This window comes from Peromyscus californicus, unplaced genomic scaffold (genome assembly GCF_007827085.1).
Source record: "Peromyscus californicus insignis strain IS unplaced genomic scaffold, ASM782708v3 Scaffold_2__1_contigs__length_46816999, whole genome shotgun sequence".
NCBI lineage: Eukaryota > Metazoa > Chordata > Mammalia > Rodentia > Cricetidae > Peromyscus > Peromyscus californicus.
The window spans coordinates 8673184-8694960 of record NW_026294540.1 but is presented as its reverse complement, the minus strand read 5'-3'; the positions used below and the strand labels follow the sequence as shown (position 1 = coordinate 8694960).

The 21777-nt window shown below is 50.6% G+C and overlaps 1 protein-coding gene across 2 annotated transcripts in view; it reads right to left on the bottom strand.

Annotated features, from left to right (window-relative positions):
* Window positions 1–19278: 19278 nt before the first annotated feature.
* Window positions 19279–21777, bottom strand: part of Spring1 (SREBF pathway regulator in golgi 1) — a 71163-nt gene continuing 68664 nt past the window's right edge. The window contains exon 6 of one of the 2 annotated variants that reach the window (XR_008222011.1): window positions 19279–19726. Coding sequence is in view for 1 of the 2 variants with exons in the window: in XM_052755186.1 (XP_052611146.1) it covers window positions 19697–19726 (30 nt within the window). In the remaining variant the exon portion in view is untranslated. The remainder of the gene's footprint in view (window positions 19727–21777) is intronic. The other variant, XM_052755186.1, reaches the window with a different exon arrangement.

Below are 21777 nucleotides of genomic sequence, written 5' to 3'. Positions count from 1 at the left end.
GGGCGCTGGATACTCAGCTGGGGGTCCCATGACTCTCCGGCCTCTCCTTCTATTTGAGATTAACAGTCAACAGGCCCAGCTGAATTCCTGCAGGCGGTGGGAGTTGGGCTCTGAAGATAGTCCTGTATAACGCACACCTATGTTTACATGCACATGAGCTCACATGTGTATGCACATGCACACACACACACACACACACACACACACACACACACACACACACACAAAGGTTTTCAAGATGGCTGGCAGTGACATTAACCAAGGACACAGGCCTGTCCATCTGCTCTGCTGTCATCCGTGTCCTGCTGTAAAAAGGCCCCGTAAAGGTAGACAGGCAAAGCTCTAGAAGTGTGCTAAGGAATGGCTTGCCAGCAGGTGTGGCCCTAGCCCTTCCACAAGACTGTCCAGCGAAGGCACCCCACAAAGCGGGCAAGCAAGAGGAAGGAGCCACTAGGACCTCTCCAGAGCCACAAAGAACAGAAACGCCACACAGGCAGGGGAGGCACTCTCAAGCCAAGCTCAGTCAGCCATGGATGTAAACGCCACCATGATCCGCGAGGTGATCACAGAGCCGGGAAGCGTCCGTCACCTGATGATGTGGTAACTGTCTCGAGGTCACAGTGTAACACACAGCTCTGGGTGGCGGCGATGCTCTGTGAACCTGTGTAAACACGGCCACGCTGCCAGGCCTATTAAAGTAAAGGGCACACGGTTAAGTACAGTGTGTGATCATTGGCCGTCACTGGGTTGTACATTCACCATACTGTACTGTGTGCTTCTATTTAAGAGTGTTTCTGTATGCCTTGTTCCCCGAGTTGTTGATAGTAAGAAGAACATCCAGTGCCTATGTCACAGGCTTGCCTACGCATTCTCTTTGATGTTCTCACAGCAGAATGGCCTCTCCATGACTTCCTCAGAATATGTCCCTGTCATTAGCAACGTGTGACTGTTCGACAAGAGACTTAGAGACATGAGGCCTAAGATGCCTAACATTTGCTGAATGGGACATTCTGGCGTGAACTGGGGGCTCATCTCTGGGAAGTAGACCAAGCTGACTGCAATACCCAGAGGTCTAAGTGAGGGAGACCTGGTGAGGGAGGCAACCTCAGCTTTCTTACTAAAAGGAAATTGTCCATTGTCTATAGAGCAAGTCTATCTCCCCGTGAAAATGGTTTTGGACTAACAGGGAGAGCTGGAGCGATGGCTCAGCAGTTAAGAGCACTGGCTGCTCTTCTCAATTCTTAGCACCCACATGGTGTTGCACAACCATCTGTAACTGCAGCTCCAGGGGGATCCGACTCCCTCTTTTGGCCGCTGCGGGCACTGCATGCATATGGTGCACAGACTACATGCAAACACTCATACACATGAAAAAAATCTTTTGTAAAAGTCAAACAGTCTGGGAATGTAGCTCAGTGGGTAGAGTACTTGCCCAGAATTTACCAAGCTCTGGATTCCATCGTGAGCACCCCATAAACCGAGTGTGTTGGAGCATGCCTGTAACCCCAGCACTCTGGAAGTAGAGGCAGGAGCATTAGGAGTTCAAGTCATCCTCAGCAGCTTGGTGAGTTTGAAACCTTGGTTAGAGATCTTGTCTGAAAAGAAAGTCTCGCCGGGTGGTGGTGGCACACGCCTTTAATCCCAGCACTCGGGAGGCAGAGCCAGGCGGATCTCTGTGAGTTCGAGGCCAGCCTGGGCTACCAAGTGAGTCCCAGGAAAGGCGCAAAGCTACACAGAGAAACCCTGTCTCGAAAAACCAAAAAAAAAAAGAAAGTCTCCCCAGGAGAGTGCTAAAACATGAACTCCCCCTTCACCTGTCTCCTCCCGCTTTGCCTGGCTCCTCCCCCTTCATTTGTCTCCTCCCACTTTGCCTGTCTCCTCCCACTTCACCTCTGTCTCCTCCCCCTTTGTCTATCTCCTCCCCTTCACCTCTGTCTCCTCCCCCTTCACCTCTGTCTCCTCCCCTTCACCTCTGTCTCCTTCCTCTTAGCCTCTCCAGTGGTTGGCTGGTTCCACCCTTCGATTTTGTCCAGGACCAAGAACTGGAAAGAAAGCCTGGGACAACAGCCATAACCACTAAAATCCCTGTCTGTTGATGCCCGTGTTCCCTCGGAGACTGGGAAGGGTCAGGGGAGGTTGAGGCCCAGCAACAGATTGTCCCCTGTTGGAGACACTTGAACCCAGGAAATTTAACCACAGCAGGCCGTGTATTTATAGATACTGGCTGGACCACTGGGCTTGCTCTGCCTAACAATAAAATGGGGCAAAATTGTCTGTGGCCCGTACAGACCCGAACTCATTAAAGGACCCACCTTCACTCAGGTGGCATTAGAGGTCTTCCGTGTGAATCCCTCTTTCCTTTTCCTTCCCAAGCCATGGGCTCTGCCGCGTCACCCTAAACTATTGGCTGTCTCCCAGACTTTGGCCTTCAACCAAACTATGGAGATCATAATGACATTGACCCTCTGTGCTGTTCGTGACTGGGTCGTTCCTGAGCTAGACGACTGTGTTTTCAAGGATTTTGATCATTTTAGAGTCACAGGAATGGTCCATGCTGTGAAAGTTTAAATTTTTAATAAGGTTTTTATTTTTATTTTTTTAAATTGTGTAGGGCCGAGGAGAGGGCTCAACGAGTAAAATCGTTGCTGAACACATGTAAAGTTCAGATTCCCAGAGCCCACATCAAAAAAAGCCCGGTGTGGTGGCCCACAGCCCCAGAACCAGCTGTCTCCCTCACTGCCAGCTCTGCTACTTAGGGGCTGTGTGACTTTGGGGAAGATACCCACCTTCTCTGAGTCTACTCTACCGGCAAATGAACCAAAGATAACAAAGACATATATCCCAGGACCCTTCTCCCTCAGCCTCCTGCACGATGGGATTAAAGGTGTGGTATTGCCACCACCGAGGTCTGTTAACTTGATTTCCAAAGCCGTTGGTGGTCACAAAGAATTTCATTAGACATCCACCATTGTGTTCGTTTAAAAAGTAGAGTGTAGTGGCTCATGCCTTTAATCCCAGCACTCAGGAGGCAGAGGCAGGTGGATCTCTATGAGTTCGAGGCCAGCCTGGTCTACAGAGTGAGATCCAGGACAGCCAAGGATACACAAAGAAACCCTGTTTGAAAAAAAAAAAAAAAAACCCAACATGAATGACTCCCAAGGAACACCACCTAAGATTGACCTCTCTCTGGCCTCCATACAATCCAGGCTCACAGGTGCATCTACATGCACACACAAATATTTTTTAAAAATAATAATGAAGCAGCATCTGCCCCACATCTGTCTCCGACTCTTTTGGATTTTAGAGCAGACAGCAGCTCTTTGTCATCCAACAGGAGCCGAGAGTATAAGGATGGGCAGCCCGCTCAAGGTCACACGCAGCAGCTGGGGCCGGCATCCTGAAGCCTGAGGCTCTCTTTTCCATGGCTTCATCTCGCAGAAGGTCTGGCAGACAGGAAGCATGCCCTCACCCCCACCCCCTCACCCCCACCCAGTGTAGACTGAGGCCACAGTCACAGACGGATGCTCCCAAGACGTACCGTGCTGGAAAATCCAAGTCAATGTACAGTGTGTAGGAATGTTTCCATGGAGACGCACACATCACTGGAAACAATCATTCCTTATCGAGACATAAAGGAGCCATTCATCTGAATGGCACTTCTGGAGGGAGGCGGGAGACTGTCCTGCGGACCTGGAGTGGGAAGGAGGCAGAGGCCACCTGGGGCACAGGGAGCAGGCCTAGCCAAAGGGGCCAGTGAGGCCTCTCTGGATCAGGTACAGTAGCTGGCCTTTCTGCTTGCAGGCTCAGAGCAAGATGCTGAAGACACAGTGACAGGTCCTTGTCTGTCCATATGGGGTCTTCCGGGACAGCTGTAACAAGTGGTCACAGACTTGGTGGCTTAAAACAGCACGGGATTTTTTTATTATTATTATTATTATTATTATTATTATATTCCGGGTCTGGAGGTCCAAAATGTCAGGAAGAATTGGTCTCCCTGACAGGCTAGGGGCGTGGTTGCCTGCCTTCTTGGGTTTCTAGAGGCAGCTAGTGACTACTTCCCCCAGAGTTCCCACTTTTTTGAGGCTGGGTCTCATGTAAACCAGGCTAGCCTTAAACTTAACTATGCAGCTGAGCATGACCTTGAACTCCAGATCCTCCTGCCTCCACTCCCAAATGCTGGGACTATGGGTGTGCATCACCAGGCCTCCATCTCTCTCTCCCACTCGCAGCCATCAATGGTCTCTAAGCCCTGACCTAACAGGGAGACCTTGGAGGGGAGAGACTCCACTTACCCGTAGGTTTTCTTTTCATGATTCCAGTTACTAGGGGTCAAGTACATGACCCAGAACTATTCAATAGAAAACTCCAGAAGTCAGCCTTTCCTAAGCTTGTTGTTGTTGTTTAAAAATGTTTATCACATTTATTTTGTGTGCAAGGGTTCGAGGACAACTTGAGGGAGTGTGCTCTCTCCTTACACCATGAGGGATCTGGGCATCAAACTCGGGTGATTAGGCTTGGCCGCATGCTCCTTCCGCTTTGGGCCATTTTTTCTGACACTAGCCCTGTGTGGTGATACAAGCCTGTGGTCCTAGGGTTCTGGAGCCTGAGGCAGGAGACCTATTGGAGGCCAGCCTGGGCTACATAGTGAGACCCTGCCTCAAAACAAACCAACCCAACGAAACCAGTGCTGAGGGCACGTGGTATGGGCCTGACGAGCGCTGCCAATTTCCAAGTAGCAATGGTGACTGTTTTGGCCACCACTAGAGGACAAGGCCCTCAAGGTGTGACTTCTGCTTGGGGCATTGGTATTTAAGAAGAGGTGACCCTGAGCTGGCCCCATCAGATGACAATATGGGAATCTGATCAGCGGACAGCGGGGAAGGGGTGTTGTGGACAACTAGGAACTGCAGAAGACATTGGTGCCGCAAAGTGTCCAGAGCATCAAAATAAAATTAAATTAAAAAAGGTCCCAGGCACAGGTCCAGCAGGGTAGATGACAAGCTGGCTCTCTGGGTTCATGTGGTCTTGAGTTCGAATCTCGGGTACTTGGCATCTTGGGGAGCCCTGTTTGTGATGTCTCTAGAAATACAGGGCTACCAGGACCACTACTTAGCTTGTGAGCAATGAAGGGTCACATGGTTTAATAGAGGCTCGGGTGGTGTGGAAAGGGCTCTGTAGGGCTGGCTGAGGCGCCCAGAATCAAAGGGTCACTCTATCTTCTCTCCTGTAGTCTTTCACCAGCTAGATCACGTCGCTTTTCGTTTCCTTCCCACACAGTCTCATGTAGACCAGGCTGGCCTCGAACTTGCTGTGTAGCTGAGGATGACCTTAATCCTCCTGCCTTCCTTCACCTGAGTGTGCTGCCACAGCCATCGTATGCATTGCTGGGAATGGAACCCTAGATTTCCTGAGTGCAAGGACACTCTGTCCTCTGAGCTACACAGACTCCCTCCCTCCTCCCTAGGAGCACTCTCTCCTCTGAGCTACTCAGACTCCCTCCCTAGCTCTTTCTGCTCTCCGTTTTGTTTGTTTGTTTGTTTTGAGACAGCATCTTGCTATGTAGCCCAAATTGGCCTCAAACTCATGATCCTCCTGCCTCAGCCTCCCAAGAGCTGCAGTCACAGGTCTGTGCCACTGTGGATCTTCTTCCCCTTCTTCTCAGTCACCTGGAGGTTTGAGCACCTGCCTCCTCACCTTACGGTTCTTTTTTTTATTTTTTTATTTTATGTTCATTGGTGTTTTTCCTTCGTGCGTGTCTGTGGGAAGGTGTCGGAACCCCTAGAACTGGAGTTATAGTCTTGAGCCACTATGTGGGGGCTGGGAATTGAACCCGGGTCCTCTGGAAGAGGAGTCAGTGCTCTTAACCGCTGAGCCCATCTCTCCAGCCCTTGTCTTACATTTCTATCCCCTGCACCTGAGAAACAGGATTCATCGTGGTGGAAACGATGCTAGGCAACCTCGGCTTGCCTCTAACATGGTGTTTCTCAACCCATGGGTAGCGGCCCCTCGGAGGGTCCAGTGACCCTTTCACAGGGTCCCTAAGAACATCAGAAAACACAGCTATTTGCATTATGATTCATAACAGCAGCAAAATTGCAGTTATGAAGTAGCAACAAAAATAATGTTATGGTTGGGGGTCACCACACCGTGAGGAACTGTATTAAGGGTCGCAGCGTTAGGAAGGTTGAGGACCACTGGTCTAAGGACTGGATGATGGATGACAGCATCAGCTCTGGTCTGAGGACTCACAGGTGACACACACACACACTATGCTGCTGTGATGGGCTTGTAAGAGCGCTAGAACAGATTCTGGTGGCGTCGCTTGCTAAGTCTATGACGTGACCAAGTGTCCTAATCTCTCAGGGGTACAAAGAGAATGCCTAGAATGGGCCCACTCATGATGTCCCCTTCATTGACAAAGGTGGTAAATCAGGCTCAGAGAGGGGACGTGCCCGGCCCAAGGTCACACAGCACACTGGTAGCCATCCGCCTCACAGGCAGCAAGGTCCAGGAGAATTGCTGGCACAGGTCCCGAGGACGAGAGGTGTAGATCATGCCTCCTTCCTAGCTCAGCTTCAGGAGGAAAGGGCCAGGCACATCTTCTCCTCCTACCCCAGCCTGCAGCCTGTAAACACGCCCTGGTGGCTGCTGCATCCCGGGCTGTTCAGTTCTGCCTGCTGAGGCATCAGATGGCACCGGCAGACGGGCTCTTCATGCCGCTGGGGCTGCATCACTGCCATCATTTATTTTGGAGAGGATACAAGATGGGCTATCAGAGGATCAGCTGTGGTCAGGAGTCGTGCTGAGGAGCCGAGCTGAACCAGGGTAGCTCCCCCCTCCTTCCCCCGGGGTGAATCGGAATCCAGCTTTTTGAAAAGTCATCAATCCAGAGACAGGGGCAAACAGTTTCCTTAATATAAAGCTCTTTTTCTTTCTTTTTTTTTTTTTCCAAGGGAGTTACACAGACATTTAAAGACTCTTGTAGGTGTCGATAGAGCTGGGTGAGAAAGGAAAGTCCCAGCCAACAGAAACCAATGAAATTAACAGCCTGGACTCAGGGGCTCCTCACGTTCCAACAAGCCAAGATGTGCGTAAGTATCTAGATGGGGTTTTATGAATGAGAAACCAAGAGAGTCAGACCTGTCTGAATAGCACAGAGGTGAGAGGAGCTTCCTGTGCCTGAGACACAGCCTAACTGACTCCAGTCCCGGCCAGCAAGAGGGCTCAGCAGGTAAAGGTGCTTGCCGCCAAGCCTGATGACCTGAGTTCAATCCAGAGGACTCGAATGCTGGAAGGTGAGAACTGACTCCTACAAGTTGTCCTGTGATCTCCGCACATGCACAGACATGCTCGTGTGGGCACACGCGCGCGCGCGCGCGCACACACACACACACACAATTTAAAAATTTAATAGAAAGAAGACCCCCCCCCCCAACTCGTACTCAAGCCAACAGGAGGTGCTATAATTAAAAAGGAACCCTTTTCCACAAGAACACTGAGGAGGATGCCTTGGGGGGCCTGGCCTTTCTAGATCACTCCAGGCAGCTAGGTTCCCTTCTGGGGATGAGGGAACAGGTCCTAGATGGTCCAACACACTGGCATTTTCTTTGGCACGTGGGACACATAAAAACTGAGTTGGCCCTCAATTGCCCTCTCTGCAAAATGAGTGTTTCTGAGACCTTATCCGCCGAGTTCTAGAAAGCTGAGAAACTCAAAAAGAAATATCTCAGGGGCCAGGCACAGAGAGGCAGTGATAGCTGCAATCTCAGCACTCGGGAGGCTGAGGCAGGAGGATTGAAAGTTTGAGACTAGCCCGGTTTGCACAGTGAGATCCTGTCCAAACCAACCAACCAACCAAACAAACAAACAAACAAAAAAAGGAAGACAGGAAGGGAGGGAGGGGGGAGGGTAGAAGAGGGAAAGGGAGGGGGGCAGGGAGGGTGGGCGATCATTCCAGGTGCATCTCTGATGCCCAGCTTCCTCTGGGCCTTTGCACACTGTATGGAAGCCTGGCAGTGTCTACTTTATTCCTGGATGTCACATTGGTCACATTGGTCATTGGGAACTGAAAGCATAAGCCAAGGACACCAGGGAAGTGGCCAGGTGGAGCCCAGGGGGAGGGAATTGTATCCATACCAAGGCTCTCAGCATCTGCAGCCTCTGCCTGTGTGGGGTTCAGAGCATGTGGTCAAGGCTAATCCACCTTCAAGGTCACCTGCCCTGCAGGGGCTAAGCAATGCCTGAGCTATTTTTACCAACACACACACACACACACACACACACACACACACACACACACACACACACACAATACACAGTGTCGTGCATCCTCTTGATGCACACAGCCTCCGATCTGAAAATAAAAGCTGGAGCAATGACCCTGCCCGCAGAGCCCTTGCCACAAAGGAAGGACAGCGGTTCAATCCCTCAATCCCCAGCACCTATGGTAAAGAAAGCTGATGTCCTGGCTAGTTTTATGTCAACTTGACACAAGCTTGAGTCATCTGAGAAGAGGGAACCCTAATGGAGGAAATGCCTCCGTAAGATCAGGCATTTTTCTCAGTTAGTGATTGACGTGGGAGGGCCCAGCCCACCATGGGTGGGGCCATCCCTGGGCTGGTGGTCCTGGGTTCTATCAGAGAGCAGGCTGAGCAAGCCATGGGGAACAAGCCAGTAAGCAGCACCCCTCCATGGCCTCTGTGTCAACTCCTGCCTCCAGGTTCCTGTCCTGCTTGAGTTCCTGCCCTGCCTTCCTTTGATGATGAACTATGGTGTGGAAGTGTAAGCCAAAGAAACTCCTTTTGTCTCAAGTTACTTTTGGTCACAGTGTTTCATCACAACATTAGTGACCTTGACTAAGACAACTGGGTATCATGGTGCTTGCCTGTTTCCGGTGTCGGGGAGGCAGAGACAGGAGGATCCCTGGGGCTTGTGGCCTGCCAGCCAAATCAGTGAGGTCCGAGTCAGTGAGAGACCCTGCCTTAAAAAAAGGACAGTGAGTAAGGAACAATACTTGATATTGTTCATGGGCATCCACAACACACACACACACACACACACACACACACACACACACACACACACACACACACACGAGAGAGAGAGAGAGAGAGAGAGACAGAGAGACAGAGACAGAGAGGCAGAGAGACAGAGACAGAGAGAGACAGAGACAGAAAGAGACAGAGACAGAGAAGGGGGCAGAGAGGGGCACAGAGAGAGAGAGAGAGAGACACATAGAGAGAGACATAGGGAGAGATACAGAAAGAGACACAGAGAGAGAGCAAAGACACACAGAAATACACACACACACACACACACACACAGAATGATGTTAAGAAAAAGCGAGGGGTCCTGAACTCACAGCCGTAACCTGAATAACTTCTAGACTTCCGCAGTGTGCCCATGTCTGCTGCAGTGGGAAGTGTTAGTTGCCAAGCACCTGGGTCAGGAAGTGCCTACTGATGCTGGAGAACCAGGGGCCCCAGGAAGCCCTGAGGTCCGCTGTATTTGAGTCTCCTGAAATAATATTATTTATTATTCTTGGTTGAGCTGCTCTCTTACTGGGTAACACTAGGGAGCCATGTAATCTCTCCGCTTTGCTGGTTTGTAAATGAGTTAATTGTATTTGCCTGCCCCATGGAGGTGTTGGGCAGCTAAAACAATTAATGGCAGAACAGAAAGGCCCCTTAATCACTGGGTGGGCTGGCCCTGAAACCCTAACTCGGCCCAAGTGAAATAGCTAAAGGCCATGTGTGGTTGACTGGCATCCCAGGTAGTCATCACCAACTCATAGGCAGCTTTGTGATTAGCAAATGTGAAACCAGGCTTGGGAGGACCCTAGGATAGTGTAGGACATCAGGAAGATGTGAGTTTGAATCCCAGCTCTGCCTCTTCCCAGCTGTGTGACCCTGGAGAATCTGCCTGACTTCTCTGAGTCTCTGTTTCCCATTTTAGAAACTGTGACTGTATCTTAGAGTTGCTGGTGGCAAATTCTGACCTAAGGTTGCCATGCAGTGGTCACATGACTTCAGCCAGGCTTGGGAGACTCTCTGAGCCTCGGTTTCCTTCTGTGTGAACTAAAACCCCTAGAATATTGCAACAGCATTTCTCACCATAGATTTATTTGGTTTTGGTGGGGGTGTGTGTGTGTGTGTGTGTGTGTGTGTGTGTGTGTGTGTGTTTTGTTTATTTAGTTTGAGACATGGTCTCACTATGTAGCCCAGACTAGTTTTGAACTCATGATCCTCCTGTTTCAGCCTCCTGAGTCCTGGGATGACAAGAGTGTACTGCCACACCTAACTTTATTTGTTTCTAACATGTGGTCTGGCACCATGTTAAAATAATAATAATTACTATTATTATTATTATTATTATTATTAGCAAATTGATAAAGAACAGTTGAGTGGAATTGTATTAGTAAAAGAGGGAAATAAATTCAGGGGAACCATTACAAACTTTAGGGCACCCCTTATCAGAAGTACAGGCTGAGGGTGTGGCTCAGCAGGTAAAGAGTTTGCCTAGCCTGAAGCCCTGGGCTCCATCTCAGGAGCTCATGCACCAGGTATGCTGATGAATATCTGTCAGCCCAGCACTCAGGAGGCGGGGACAGGAAGATCAGGAGTTCAAGGTCATCCTCAGCTATGTAGTAAGCTTCAGCCAAAACCTGGGCTATGGGAAACCCCCTGCCCCTGTCTGTGTGTGTGTGTGTGTGTGTGTGTGTGTGTGTGTGTGTGTGTGTGTGTGTACATGTGCATATATACATAAATGTATGTATATACATACTAATATGCATACACACATATATATACAACACCCATACATATATATGTGTATGTATGTATGTAGTATGAGTTATAGGCTCAAACACTCCTGAAGCACTTCCCTTCATTAATATGTGCAATGTGTCTGTCACCTACTCCTTTAATGCTATCCCAGGGGAAGAGTTCAAGTAAAGGATGAAGCTGGAATGTCCCCAAGACAACAGACTTGCCGTGGATCTGCATCCTGCTGGGGAGGACAAGGAATCCTTAAACCACGAGGAAGACGGTTCTGAGACAAACGAAAACAAGCCACCTCATGGTTAATGCCCCAGATCCCTCAAAGAACCCCATAAAACACCATTTCTCTCTGCTGGCAGCCAGGAAACCCCCCCCCCCCCCCGCCAAACCAGTGTGGCTTACTTTTCCTCAGTCCCCCCACCTTTTCTCTTTAAATCAAATTTTTTTGCCTGAGGGAGGAAAAATAGAATTTCCCCCATGGACTGGGATAATCTCGGGTCCCCAGAAGAGGGAAGGGGTTTGCCCGTGAAGGGATATTGGAGAGGCACCGGGTGATGTGATCTTTGAAGATGAAGGGCAGCTAGCTGGCCATGGTCCAGAACTCACCCTGTTTTAGGCCAGCGAAATGTCGTGCCCACTCCCGACCTACAGAACTGTGGGAGAGTGAGTCTGAGCTCTAGGGTCACCAGGTCAGAGGTGACTTGTCTCAGCGTCTGTAGGAAGCCGTGTGCTGGTTCCATCAGCAATTCTACTCGGAGGCGTCAGCAGGTAGGACATTCCCGGGCAGGGAGCAGATGGTGGAGCCCCGTTCTCCACCGAAGCCCTGTCTCGGCAAACAAGCGCATATCCATCAACGGAGGATGGGAAATTAATCCGTGTGTGTCGGATGGGAGGGAGGGAGAGGGAAGAGAAGCAAGGGAGGGGAAGGAAAGGAAGGGCATAGAAAGTGGAGAAGGAAAAATACCCAGCCAGGCGCAGCCACACGTATCTGTAATTCTAACACTCAGGAGGCTGAGACAGGAGGGTCACCGTGAGTTCAAGGCCAGCCTGGGCTGCACAACCCTTACACTAAGAAAGAAAAAGAAAAGGGCTTTGCGGATTTTCCGGGCAGTTGTTCTCAGGCCTCAGACCCCTGACTGCAGGCCACCAAAGAGCAGGACCACGGGAGCTGGCCTAGACTAGAGGTGGCGATTTCTCCAGAGAGAAAGGGACCAGCCTTGACTCAGGTGGCTTTAGCCCTTTCACGTCGGAAACATTCACATCAGCAGGGCTTCCTGCTCTGGTCCCAGCCTTTCCCATAAGCCTTCTTCAGGTTAGCTCTTCGTGATTGACAAGGTCGTTAGGATCTTGTGACAGCCACCTAGCTCCAATCCAACCCACACAAGTGTCCTCTTTCCATCTGTACCCAGACCAGGAAGGTGGCACACAGTTCCCTCGGCCATCCCCACATCCAGCATTTAAACCACAGGAAGATGACCCTAGTGACCCCAACGTCAGCAACACCCCCCAGGTAAACAAGAAGACACCCCCTAGTCCAATTCGGTTCCACCCCAGCTGCCCCCAGCCAGCCCCACTGGGGCTCTTCTCAGCCCACGCCAACCACGGCCCTTTGTCTTCCCTGCGAGGCGCATCTTCTTCCCGCTGGGGACAATCTGTCTGCGTGAAGCATTAAATTCCACAAAGTGGGGGGAAAAAAAAATAAAGGCAGCAAAACCAATGCATTTCCACCATGCCACCTACGATAGAGCGGGGCCCAAGCTATTTTAAAATGAGTGTCGTGTGGGAAGGAAGGTAAGCCTTTCTCGTTCAAAAAAAAAAAAAAAAATCTTGTTACGGGACAGAACTGGGTGCGACAACCGTGATAATAAATCACCAATCACTGTCTCAGCAAGACCGCCAGCTTTGCCTGGGGACTCTGGAGGTAGGCTGACCAGACAGGTTCGAAACCCGACTTTGTTTAACTGGAAGTTTCCAAAAGCTGCTGGATATTTATAACCAGAGCTCCACCCAGAGCTGGGGTGAGCTGGGGATACTTTCTTTGCCTCTGCTTTCTGTCATTGGGTAGGAGCCGGCTAAGGAGGTGAGGGCCATGGGGGAGGACGCGAACCCAGCAGATGCAAGGAACAGAGGAGATGCCTCACCTGGTCTCAAGGGTACAGAGGAGCCTTTCTGGGCTGGGGCTGGGGTCAAAGTCAAGACACAGCCTGGACTTGAAATTAGAGACAGAATCCAAGCGCTAGTACTTGCAGGATGTATTTGTGGGGCCCCTCTACTCAAGCACGTGACTTTGTAAACCTTACCTCTCTCACCTGTTAAATGGGTTTGATAACAGCCACGTGTGGACCATCAGTTTTCAAGGTAATGTCTGGTGGCTGTCTGATGCCACGTGGCTGCTGCTGTGGTACTGGGGAGGCACACACATAAAGCCATCAGAGCTGAATGTTGATGCCCATGCCTGTATATGTGCATATGTGTGTTCATATCTGCATGTGTATATATGTACATGTGTGTGTTTTGTGCGTGCTTGTGTGTGTGTGTGTGTGTGTGTGTGTGTGTATGTGTGTGTGAGGGGGGGGGGGAGAATGCACCTTCCAGGGACTGAGACTGATGAAGCTGTGTAAGCTGTTAGTGGTCTCTTCGAGGCCATTGTTTAGCGTCTCATCTTGATCTTGGAGTCTGAAGGGCAGCGACTGGAAACTTCGGAGGGCTGTTACTCTGACAACTGGCACACTTCAATTCATCTGTAACATCAACCAACCACCTGAGGTGGGTTTGAGGGCACAGTTCCTGGTGAGACCGCCCCACATCAGACACCAGCTACAATCGAGGTCTCCAGGCCACCCGTACTTCTGACCAGCGGGCTATAAAACCAGAGTGGTGATTCCAGTGACCGCCCCTCCCCTTCGGTTCAGTCATTCACCAGGACAGCTGGTAGCTCTCAGGGAAGCGCTGTACACACCAGGACTACCAGGGAGAGATGGTCAAGGTGAGGTTTAGGGGGTTCCGGAACCCAGAGCTCTTGTGCCCCTTCCATGAAATCAGACAGGCTACCTCTGGTCACATCACTGTGTTCACCCCCACCAGGAAGCCTCACCTATGAAAGGAAACCAGATACAAACTCTGCAGGCTGAATCACTGCCAGAGGACTGATCTCCAGTGTCCAGCCTTGTGTCCTCCCCAGAGGCTAGGCTAGCTCAGAGTGCCAAGCCTCTCACGTGGACACAGACCTTCTGGGGACTGGCCCTGTCCTCAAACATCTACATGTTAGCATACCCTTAGATGCACACAGGGGGTTCATGGGTAACAAAGATGCTCTTATTACATGAGACATTCCAAACAAATCACATAAGAGGCTCATAAGGAATGAGGATGATCAAGAAGAGTCTAGGACACCAGGAGGGCAGACTGGAACCCGTGACTGTGAGCAACCAAGTGTTTATGTCTGCCCCAATTTCTTTCTTTTTCTTTTTCTTTTCTTTTTTTTTTTTTTTTTTTTTTTTTGGTTTTTTAGAGACAGGATTTCTCTGTGTAGCTTTGGAGCCTGTCCTGGGTCTCGCGCTGTAGACCAGGCTGGCCTCGAACTCCCAAAGATCTGTCTGCCCCTGCCTCCTGAGTGCTGGGATTAAAAGCATGTGCCATCACTGCCCGGCCTGCCCCAATTTCATACAGGATGTGCATTCCTGGTCCAACACTCCAAAATCGGAAGGCCTCAGAACTAGAAACTTTCTGAGACTTGACATGATGTCAGATGGAAAGTTCCAGGCCTCGAAACCGTTATCCTGTACATTGTTGGAGAGGGTCTGTGTGAGGTGTGGATGAAAGAAGTGGGTGTTGGGTTAGACTTGGGTCCTATGCCCAAATCTTTAGCGTGTTTGCAAATAGAAAAGAAATCCAAGCCGGCCAGAGGTATCACACACCTTTAATCCCAGCACTCGGGAGGCAGAGGCAGGCGGATCTCTGTGAGTTCGAGGACAGCCTGGTCTACAGAGTGAGAGCCAGGACAGTCAGCGCTACACAGAGAAAACCTGTCTTAAACAAACAAACAAAAACCAAAAAGAAAAGAAAAAAATTAGGAAAGAAAGAGAGACTGGGGGCGGGGGGGATGCAGAACTGAAAACACTTACCCAAGCCCTTCGGTATACTCTATAATGAAACTCTAAACCTCAGATAGGGTCAGCGAAATGGCTCAGCAGGTAATGGAGCTTGCTGCGAAGCCTGGCAACCTGAGTTTGATTCCCGGGACCCACACGGGAGAAGGAGAGAACCGACTCCAGCAAGTGTCCTCCATAATCATGCTGTGGCACCTGTGTGTGAGTACTGTGGCCATGTGTAGCCATCAGAGGTCAACTTATCAGCTCTCACCTTCTACCACATGGGTTCCCAGGGATCAAACTCAGCTCACTGGGCCTAGCAGCAAGCTCCTTTACCCACTGAGCCATCTCGCCAGCCCTGGTCTCGCCTGTTCTTAGCACCCAGAATGATGAAGCTGCCTGTCCAAGAGACCTCATCCTTCTGTCTCTGAGAAAGCACTCTCGTTCCCGAGAGGAATCTTTAGCCTCCGTTTTGCTCCTTAAGACCTCAGCTGCTCTAGGGAGAGTTTTAAAATTAACTGTCAATTAAAGGAGGTTAATTGGTAACAAGCTAGTCATCCATTCTGTGTGTAACCAATGCTATCCCCTCTCTCTGGATCCACAGATGGACCTAGGGGAACTGGTAGGTCGCAGGGACCCCGCTGCCCACGGGTGACCGTGGACTGAAGTGAATACCTCCCAGCTTTAATGCAGGCCTTACCCCCGTGGAAAGTGAATCGGGCAGACGTGCGGATTTTCCGGCGCATCTGTGTAGAAGCAAACGCTGCAGATCTATCTGCACGGGTATTTTAAGAGCCTTGCAAGTATTTTTGTTGACATAAAGGTTTTCCAGCAGATTCCACAGCCCTTGGGGGGGAAATGATCATGTCTGAGAGAAAACCTGAGTCCTGAGGTACAGAAGACAGGGTACTTGTCACTCTACACATTGGCAGGCCCCCATGGTTACTATCTTCAACATGTCCTGGCCTGATTTGACTTCAGCTCTGTGTGTGTGTGTGTGTGTGTGTGTGTGTGTGTGTGTGTGTGTGTGCATGCAGATGTACACACTTGTACAGATGCATGTGTCACAGCACATGTGGACGTCAGAGGACAGCCTTGCCTGTTGGTCCTTACCTTCCACCTTCTTTGAGACAGGGTCTCTTTGTTGTCTAAAGGATTAGCCTGTCTCCACCTGCCTTCTGAGACCCGGTATTACAGATAGGCTGGCTTTAAGTGGATTCTGTGGGATTCGAATTCAGGTCCTCACAGTTGCATGGCAGCCACTCTATCCACTAAGCCATCTCCCCAGACCCCACTGGACTTCTTGGGAGTTCCTGCCCATGTGAGTCCCTGCTTGCCCTTGGCCTGTCTTCCCCACAGGCCGGAAGGGAGGGAGAGGCTATGGTACAGTTCATAATGATCTTTCTCTGGATTCCGCTGCTCTGGCTGACTTCATCATTAATGAATATTTATAGAGAGGGGCGATTTGCTAATGGAGTTCAGACTAGACAGGTAAGCGCTTGCATCCAAGACCATTGTGTAATGGGGTGTAGGGGATGGGTGCGCATATTAAAATGTGCCACAGGAAGGGACGGGGCTAGAGGTCTTATCTGCATTCTGTCACTGGCCCCAAACACCAGTTAGGATGCACGGGACCTGAGAAGGCCACACCTCATCTGGGGCGAGCGGTCAACTGGAAGCAACAACCACTTCAGGAGCAAGCCGTGAAGGATGGCTCTCCCCGGTGGGTGACTAGACACTCTGGAGCTGCCCTGGGCATATAAGCCTGGCTCTCCACACCCTCTCCACCTCCTTCCTCAGGGATTTGGATGGGTGAGGGATGCCCCCACCTCTGCAAGGCTCAGAGGGGACACTCAATGCATCAGGGCTGGTGGGTGGTCCAGCTTCTATGGATTCTACACTTGCCAAGCCCTTAAACGACTTGGTACACATACAAACCCGCTGCCAGCCACTGTGTCAGGCAGACACAGCCTGAGTTACACCCCACCTGCCCCGCCCTCCCGGCACAGAGGAGAAGACAGAGGGAGAGGAGACAAGACATTATGAAGTTTGAAGTTGTCCAGTATCACCAGGAGAAAAGTCAAGTTCATTTCCTGGCTAGGAGCTGCCATGTGGCTATGGCTATTGCTACAATAGGCACATAGGTTCTGTGTGTGTGTGTGTGTGTGTGTGTGTGTGTGTGTGTGTGTGTGTGTGTGTGTGTGTGTGTATCTGTTTGAAACAGGGTCTCACTTAGGAACCTAGGCTGCCCTGGAATTTATCATGTAGCCCAGGCTAGCATCAAACTCATACCGACCCTCTTGTCTCAGCCTCCTGAGTGCTGGGATTACAGGCGTGAGCCACCATCCCCAGTAGTATATATAGTCTTATTCTTTCTCTCTGCCTTCCCTCTGTCTTGGTGAAAACTTATCCTTCTCCTCCTCTTTTCTCTGTGCATGCCTTGAGCAGGCTTTATTCTGGTATTCTAATATGTATGCACTTTCCAGGCCTCGTTGATACCAGTTGGGCGCTTCTTTGGGACGGGAGCTGTGCTGTGTATTTTAGGGTGAGTAGAAGCCCCGGTTTCTACCTACTAGATGCCTATAGAACCTCCTACCCATGCTGTGACAATGAAAAATACCTCCTGCTATGGCCCAGTGTCCCCTGGCTGGGAGGCAGAAACTTCATAATATCCACTGTCCTGGACCCATGAAGCCTTTAGTTTGAACTCAACTTCTAATCCCCGTAGAGTGACCATATATTTTCCCGTCCACTCGGAGTCCTTCTGAGTGCAGAGGTGTGGCCTGAGGCTGTCCTAAGTGAGCAGGGGCATTTAGTTGGCCCACTACAAGCTTCTCCCAGAAGGGAAGATGTGTTCTCCATGTCCCAAGGTCATATGCAACTTCTATGGTTGGCCTTTGCACTCCTCGACTGTATTCAGTGATAAACCTTAGAAACAAAAACTGTTAATGTCTAATTTGCCTGCATATGTGTGTGCATCATGTGTGCGCAGTACCCATGGGGGCCAGAAGAGGGCACTGGATCCCCCGGAATTGGAGTTACAGATGGTTGTGAACTGCCCTGTGGGTGCTGGGAACCCAGGTCCTCTGCGAGAGCAGCCAGTGCTCTGAACCACTGAGCATCTCTCCAGCTCCAACACTGGGATTTTTTCAGTTAATTTTTTCTTTCATATGACGTATTTTCATGATGTTTTTCCCTCCACCAACTCCTCCCAGATTCTCCCCACCTCCCCATCCATCCAACTTAAGGGGTCATTTCATATTGTTTTGGAATTTCTGGAATCTACTTATTTGTTCATTTTTATTTTGTGGGTTTTTTTTTAAGAGAAGAGAAGGGGCTAGAGAGGGGGGAGAGAGAGAGAGAGAGAGAGAGAGAGAGAGAGAGAGAGAGAGAGAGAGAGAGAGAGAGAGAGACTACACTCGGGTTCACAGCACAATACCACGAAGTGAAAACCACCCACTGTCGCGTAAACATAAACAAAACGGGAGTCTGTCCATCTAAGGGGACCAACGGTGGAAGCTTCTGGAGCCTCTGTGGATTCGGCTAAACTCACGGAGAGAGAAGAGGGAGAACGTGGTTCGGGGACTGGAGCACAGGGGTTTGGCGGGTGCGCGTTCAGTAGGTGCGCAGGGTTTCGGTTCCAGATGAAGGACTTCTGTGTGCTGACAGCGGCGACACACAGAGCAACGGTCGGGCACTCGGTGTCGCCGCCCTGCATGTGCACGGTGGCTGGCGTGGGATACTTCACAGCAAAATTAATAAATTATTTTTGAAAATGAGGACCCAGGGCTGTTGCCAAATGGGGAAGTGCCAGCCACGCGCTTAGTGGGTTCTCGTCGCCCGTTTCTGCCCAGCGCGGGAGGGTCTGTGGGTCTCATGTCCGGCTTCAGACACACGGTTATCAGAAAGGACCTTAAAAATAGCAAATGCCAGCCAGGCAGTGGTGGCACAAACCTTTAATCCCAGCACTCGGGAGGCAGAGGCAGGCGGATCCCTGTGAGTTCAAGGCCAGCCTGGTCTACAGAACGAGATCCAGGAAAGGCGCAAAGCTACACAGAGAAACCCTGTCTCGAAAAACCAAAAAAAAAAAAAAAAAAAGCAAAAAAGCAAGTGCCACAGCGTAAAGGTGCTCCCAGCCATGCCTGATGACCTGGGTTCAAGCCTCAGGACCCACATGGTGGAAGGAGAGAACTGACTCATAAAAGTTTTCCTAACTGCCATATGCTATCTGTGGCATGATCACTCCTGCACACACACACACACACACACACACACACACACACACACACATACACACACTCATGCACGCACGCACATGCATTCACATACCCCCCTCTCTCTCTCTCACACACACACACACACACACACTCATGCATGCACGCACATGCATTCACATACCCTTCACACACACACACACACACACACACACACACACACACACACACACACACACACACAGAGTGATAGCAATAGAATGACCCCCTGTTGGAGCTCTCCCCTGCTCCAACTCCAGCAGCTCCCTGGTGTCCACATGGGTGGCATCCCTGTGGTCTGTCCTTCCAGCTCCTGCACCGGTCCAGCGTCAGGCGTGGCCTCGCCAGCGCTTTCCCTGGGCAGCCGTGTGCACCTGGGTGAGTCCACACGACTCAGAAGATTCGGACCAAAGGCCCCATGACGGATAGAGGGGCGAGTCGGGAAACCTCCACTACAGTGACAAGAGCCAGACGCCGCTCACGACCAGGACACGAGTGGAGGCGACCGAGGGGCTGAATGAACGTGACAGGTGACACGGAGCCCAGCGTGGCCGAGCTGGGGAGGGCGCAGAGCCTACACCACCGTGTTCTGCCTCCCTTCACCCTATGGGAGAAGAACAGGTAGATGAGCGAAAAGACGGCCAGTGATGCACAGTAAGTGAGTGAACCACACCTGCAAGCACGTGTGTGTACATGCACGTGTGTGCATACATGTGTACGTGTGCCTGCCTGCATGTATGTGCATGCAATGTGTGTATACAAGTGTACATGTGCCTGCTTGCATGTGTGCATACACATGTATGTAGACCCCCTTGTATGTTTGTGCCTGCTTGCATGTGTGTGTGTGTGTGCATGTATTTCAGTGCATATCCATGTATGTGTGCCTCTATGCATGTGTGTGGACACGTGTGCATACAAGTGTAGGCATGCCGGCACGCATGTGTGTGCGTGAACATGTGCACACCCATATGTATGGGTGCCTGCATATGTGCATACAAGTATATGTGTAACTGTATGTATGTGCATGCACACGTGTGCATACAAACGTACATGTGCCTGGTTGCAAATGGCTAAGTATGTGTGTACCAGCGGAGCCATCAAAGTCAGTCTGCAGCAGGAGGAGGTCAGAGCTGATAAGCCCAGCACCAAATGCTGGTATAGCTTTAGCCAAACCCCACCAGACTTCAGTTCCCACAGCTGTGGGAAAACACGGTCCACAAGCCGGATCATTTTCAGACAGAAATCAAAACTGCCTATCGCACACGGCATTAGACACGTGAGGAGCGCGTCTCTGCACATGGCACTAATTCAACCTATGACGGGCAAGGTCCGGTGCTCATCACCCTGTAGACACCGTGACAAGGGGTCTACAAAGAGACGGGTGTCGCGGGGCATGGTGGGCACGCCTGTCATCTCCAGTCCTCGGGACGCTGAGGCAGGGGAATCACCCGTTTGAGCAGCCTGAGCTGCTGGTGGGAGCCCAGCTCACATGAAATAGGGAAATGAAACAAAACGCCGAGGTTAAAGGCCACGTTCAAATGCACGTTGTTGCAGGCATGTCAGATCCACGAAGTCCGTCCATGCGAGGCTGGAGGCGACTCTCCCCGCACCCTGGGAGCGTCTCTGTTGGATGTGACTTCCGATAACCATGGCTCTCAGGGTGAAGGCAAACACGCGGGGCCACGGGAGTCGAACAAATATTTGTCCTGTGGTTAATATTAACGTGTATGTGTTTCCTTAGGTCTTGCAGCCCGCTCTGAATTAGCGCCAACTGGTCAACAATCCACAGCAGCTCAAAGAGTGAAGAGATGTGACTGTCGCTTCACAAACCGTCCGGAGCCCTTTGCAGCAGCCTCTGGCAACACATTTTTTTTCCCTCCCGGCTTTGATGACTGGGAGCACTTGAGATGTCACGTGAGCCCCAGCCACCTTCAGGCTTCTCCCGTCCGTTTTAAGATGGAGGAAATGGGCAAAGAGGGAGACGTGAAGTCACTCGATCTGGGACTGGAGTTCAGTGACAGAGCATTTGCCCAGACATGCGGGACGCGGAATGCCCACGGAATGCCACACCCAGCCAAAGAGAGAGACACAGAGAATTTAAAAATAGAAAGGAAAAAAAAAAAACAAAACAGAAGTCTTTTGCCAAAAGTCAAGTGGTTTGGTCTTTCATGATGATGCACACAGAGGAAAAGCCCTGAGTTCGGTTCCCAGCACTGCTTACGGTGGGACATAACGGAGCATGTCTGTAAGCCACAGCATGCCGGAGCCAGAAGAATCAGAAGTTCAAGGTCATCCTTTAGCTGGTTTTTATTTGTTTGTTTTGTTTTTACTCTTAGGTTTTTGGGGACCCGCCACCCAGCTCCCAAATAAATACATGGAGACTTACTCTTACTTATGAATGCCTGGCTTTAGTTTGGCTTATTTCTGGTCAGCTTTTCTTAACTTACATGTTCATGTCTACCTTATGCCTCTGGGCTTTTACCTTTCTCTGTTCTATACACCTTTCTTTCCTTCTTACTCCGTGGCTGACCGAGTGCCTGGTCCTGACGGCCTCCTCTCCTTTTCTTGCCCCTCCTTCCCCACTTCTCCTTCTATTTATTCTCTCTGCCTCGCAAATGCGGTGATATTTTATTTGTGCACCCCACTGCCTTCCAA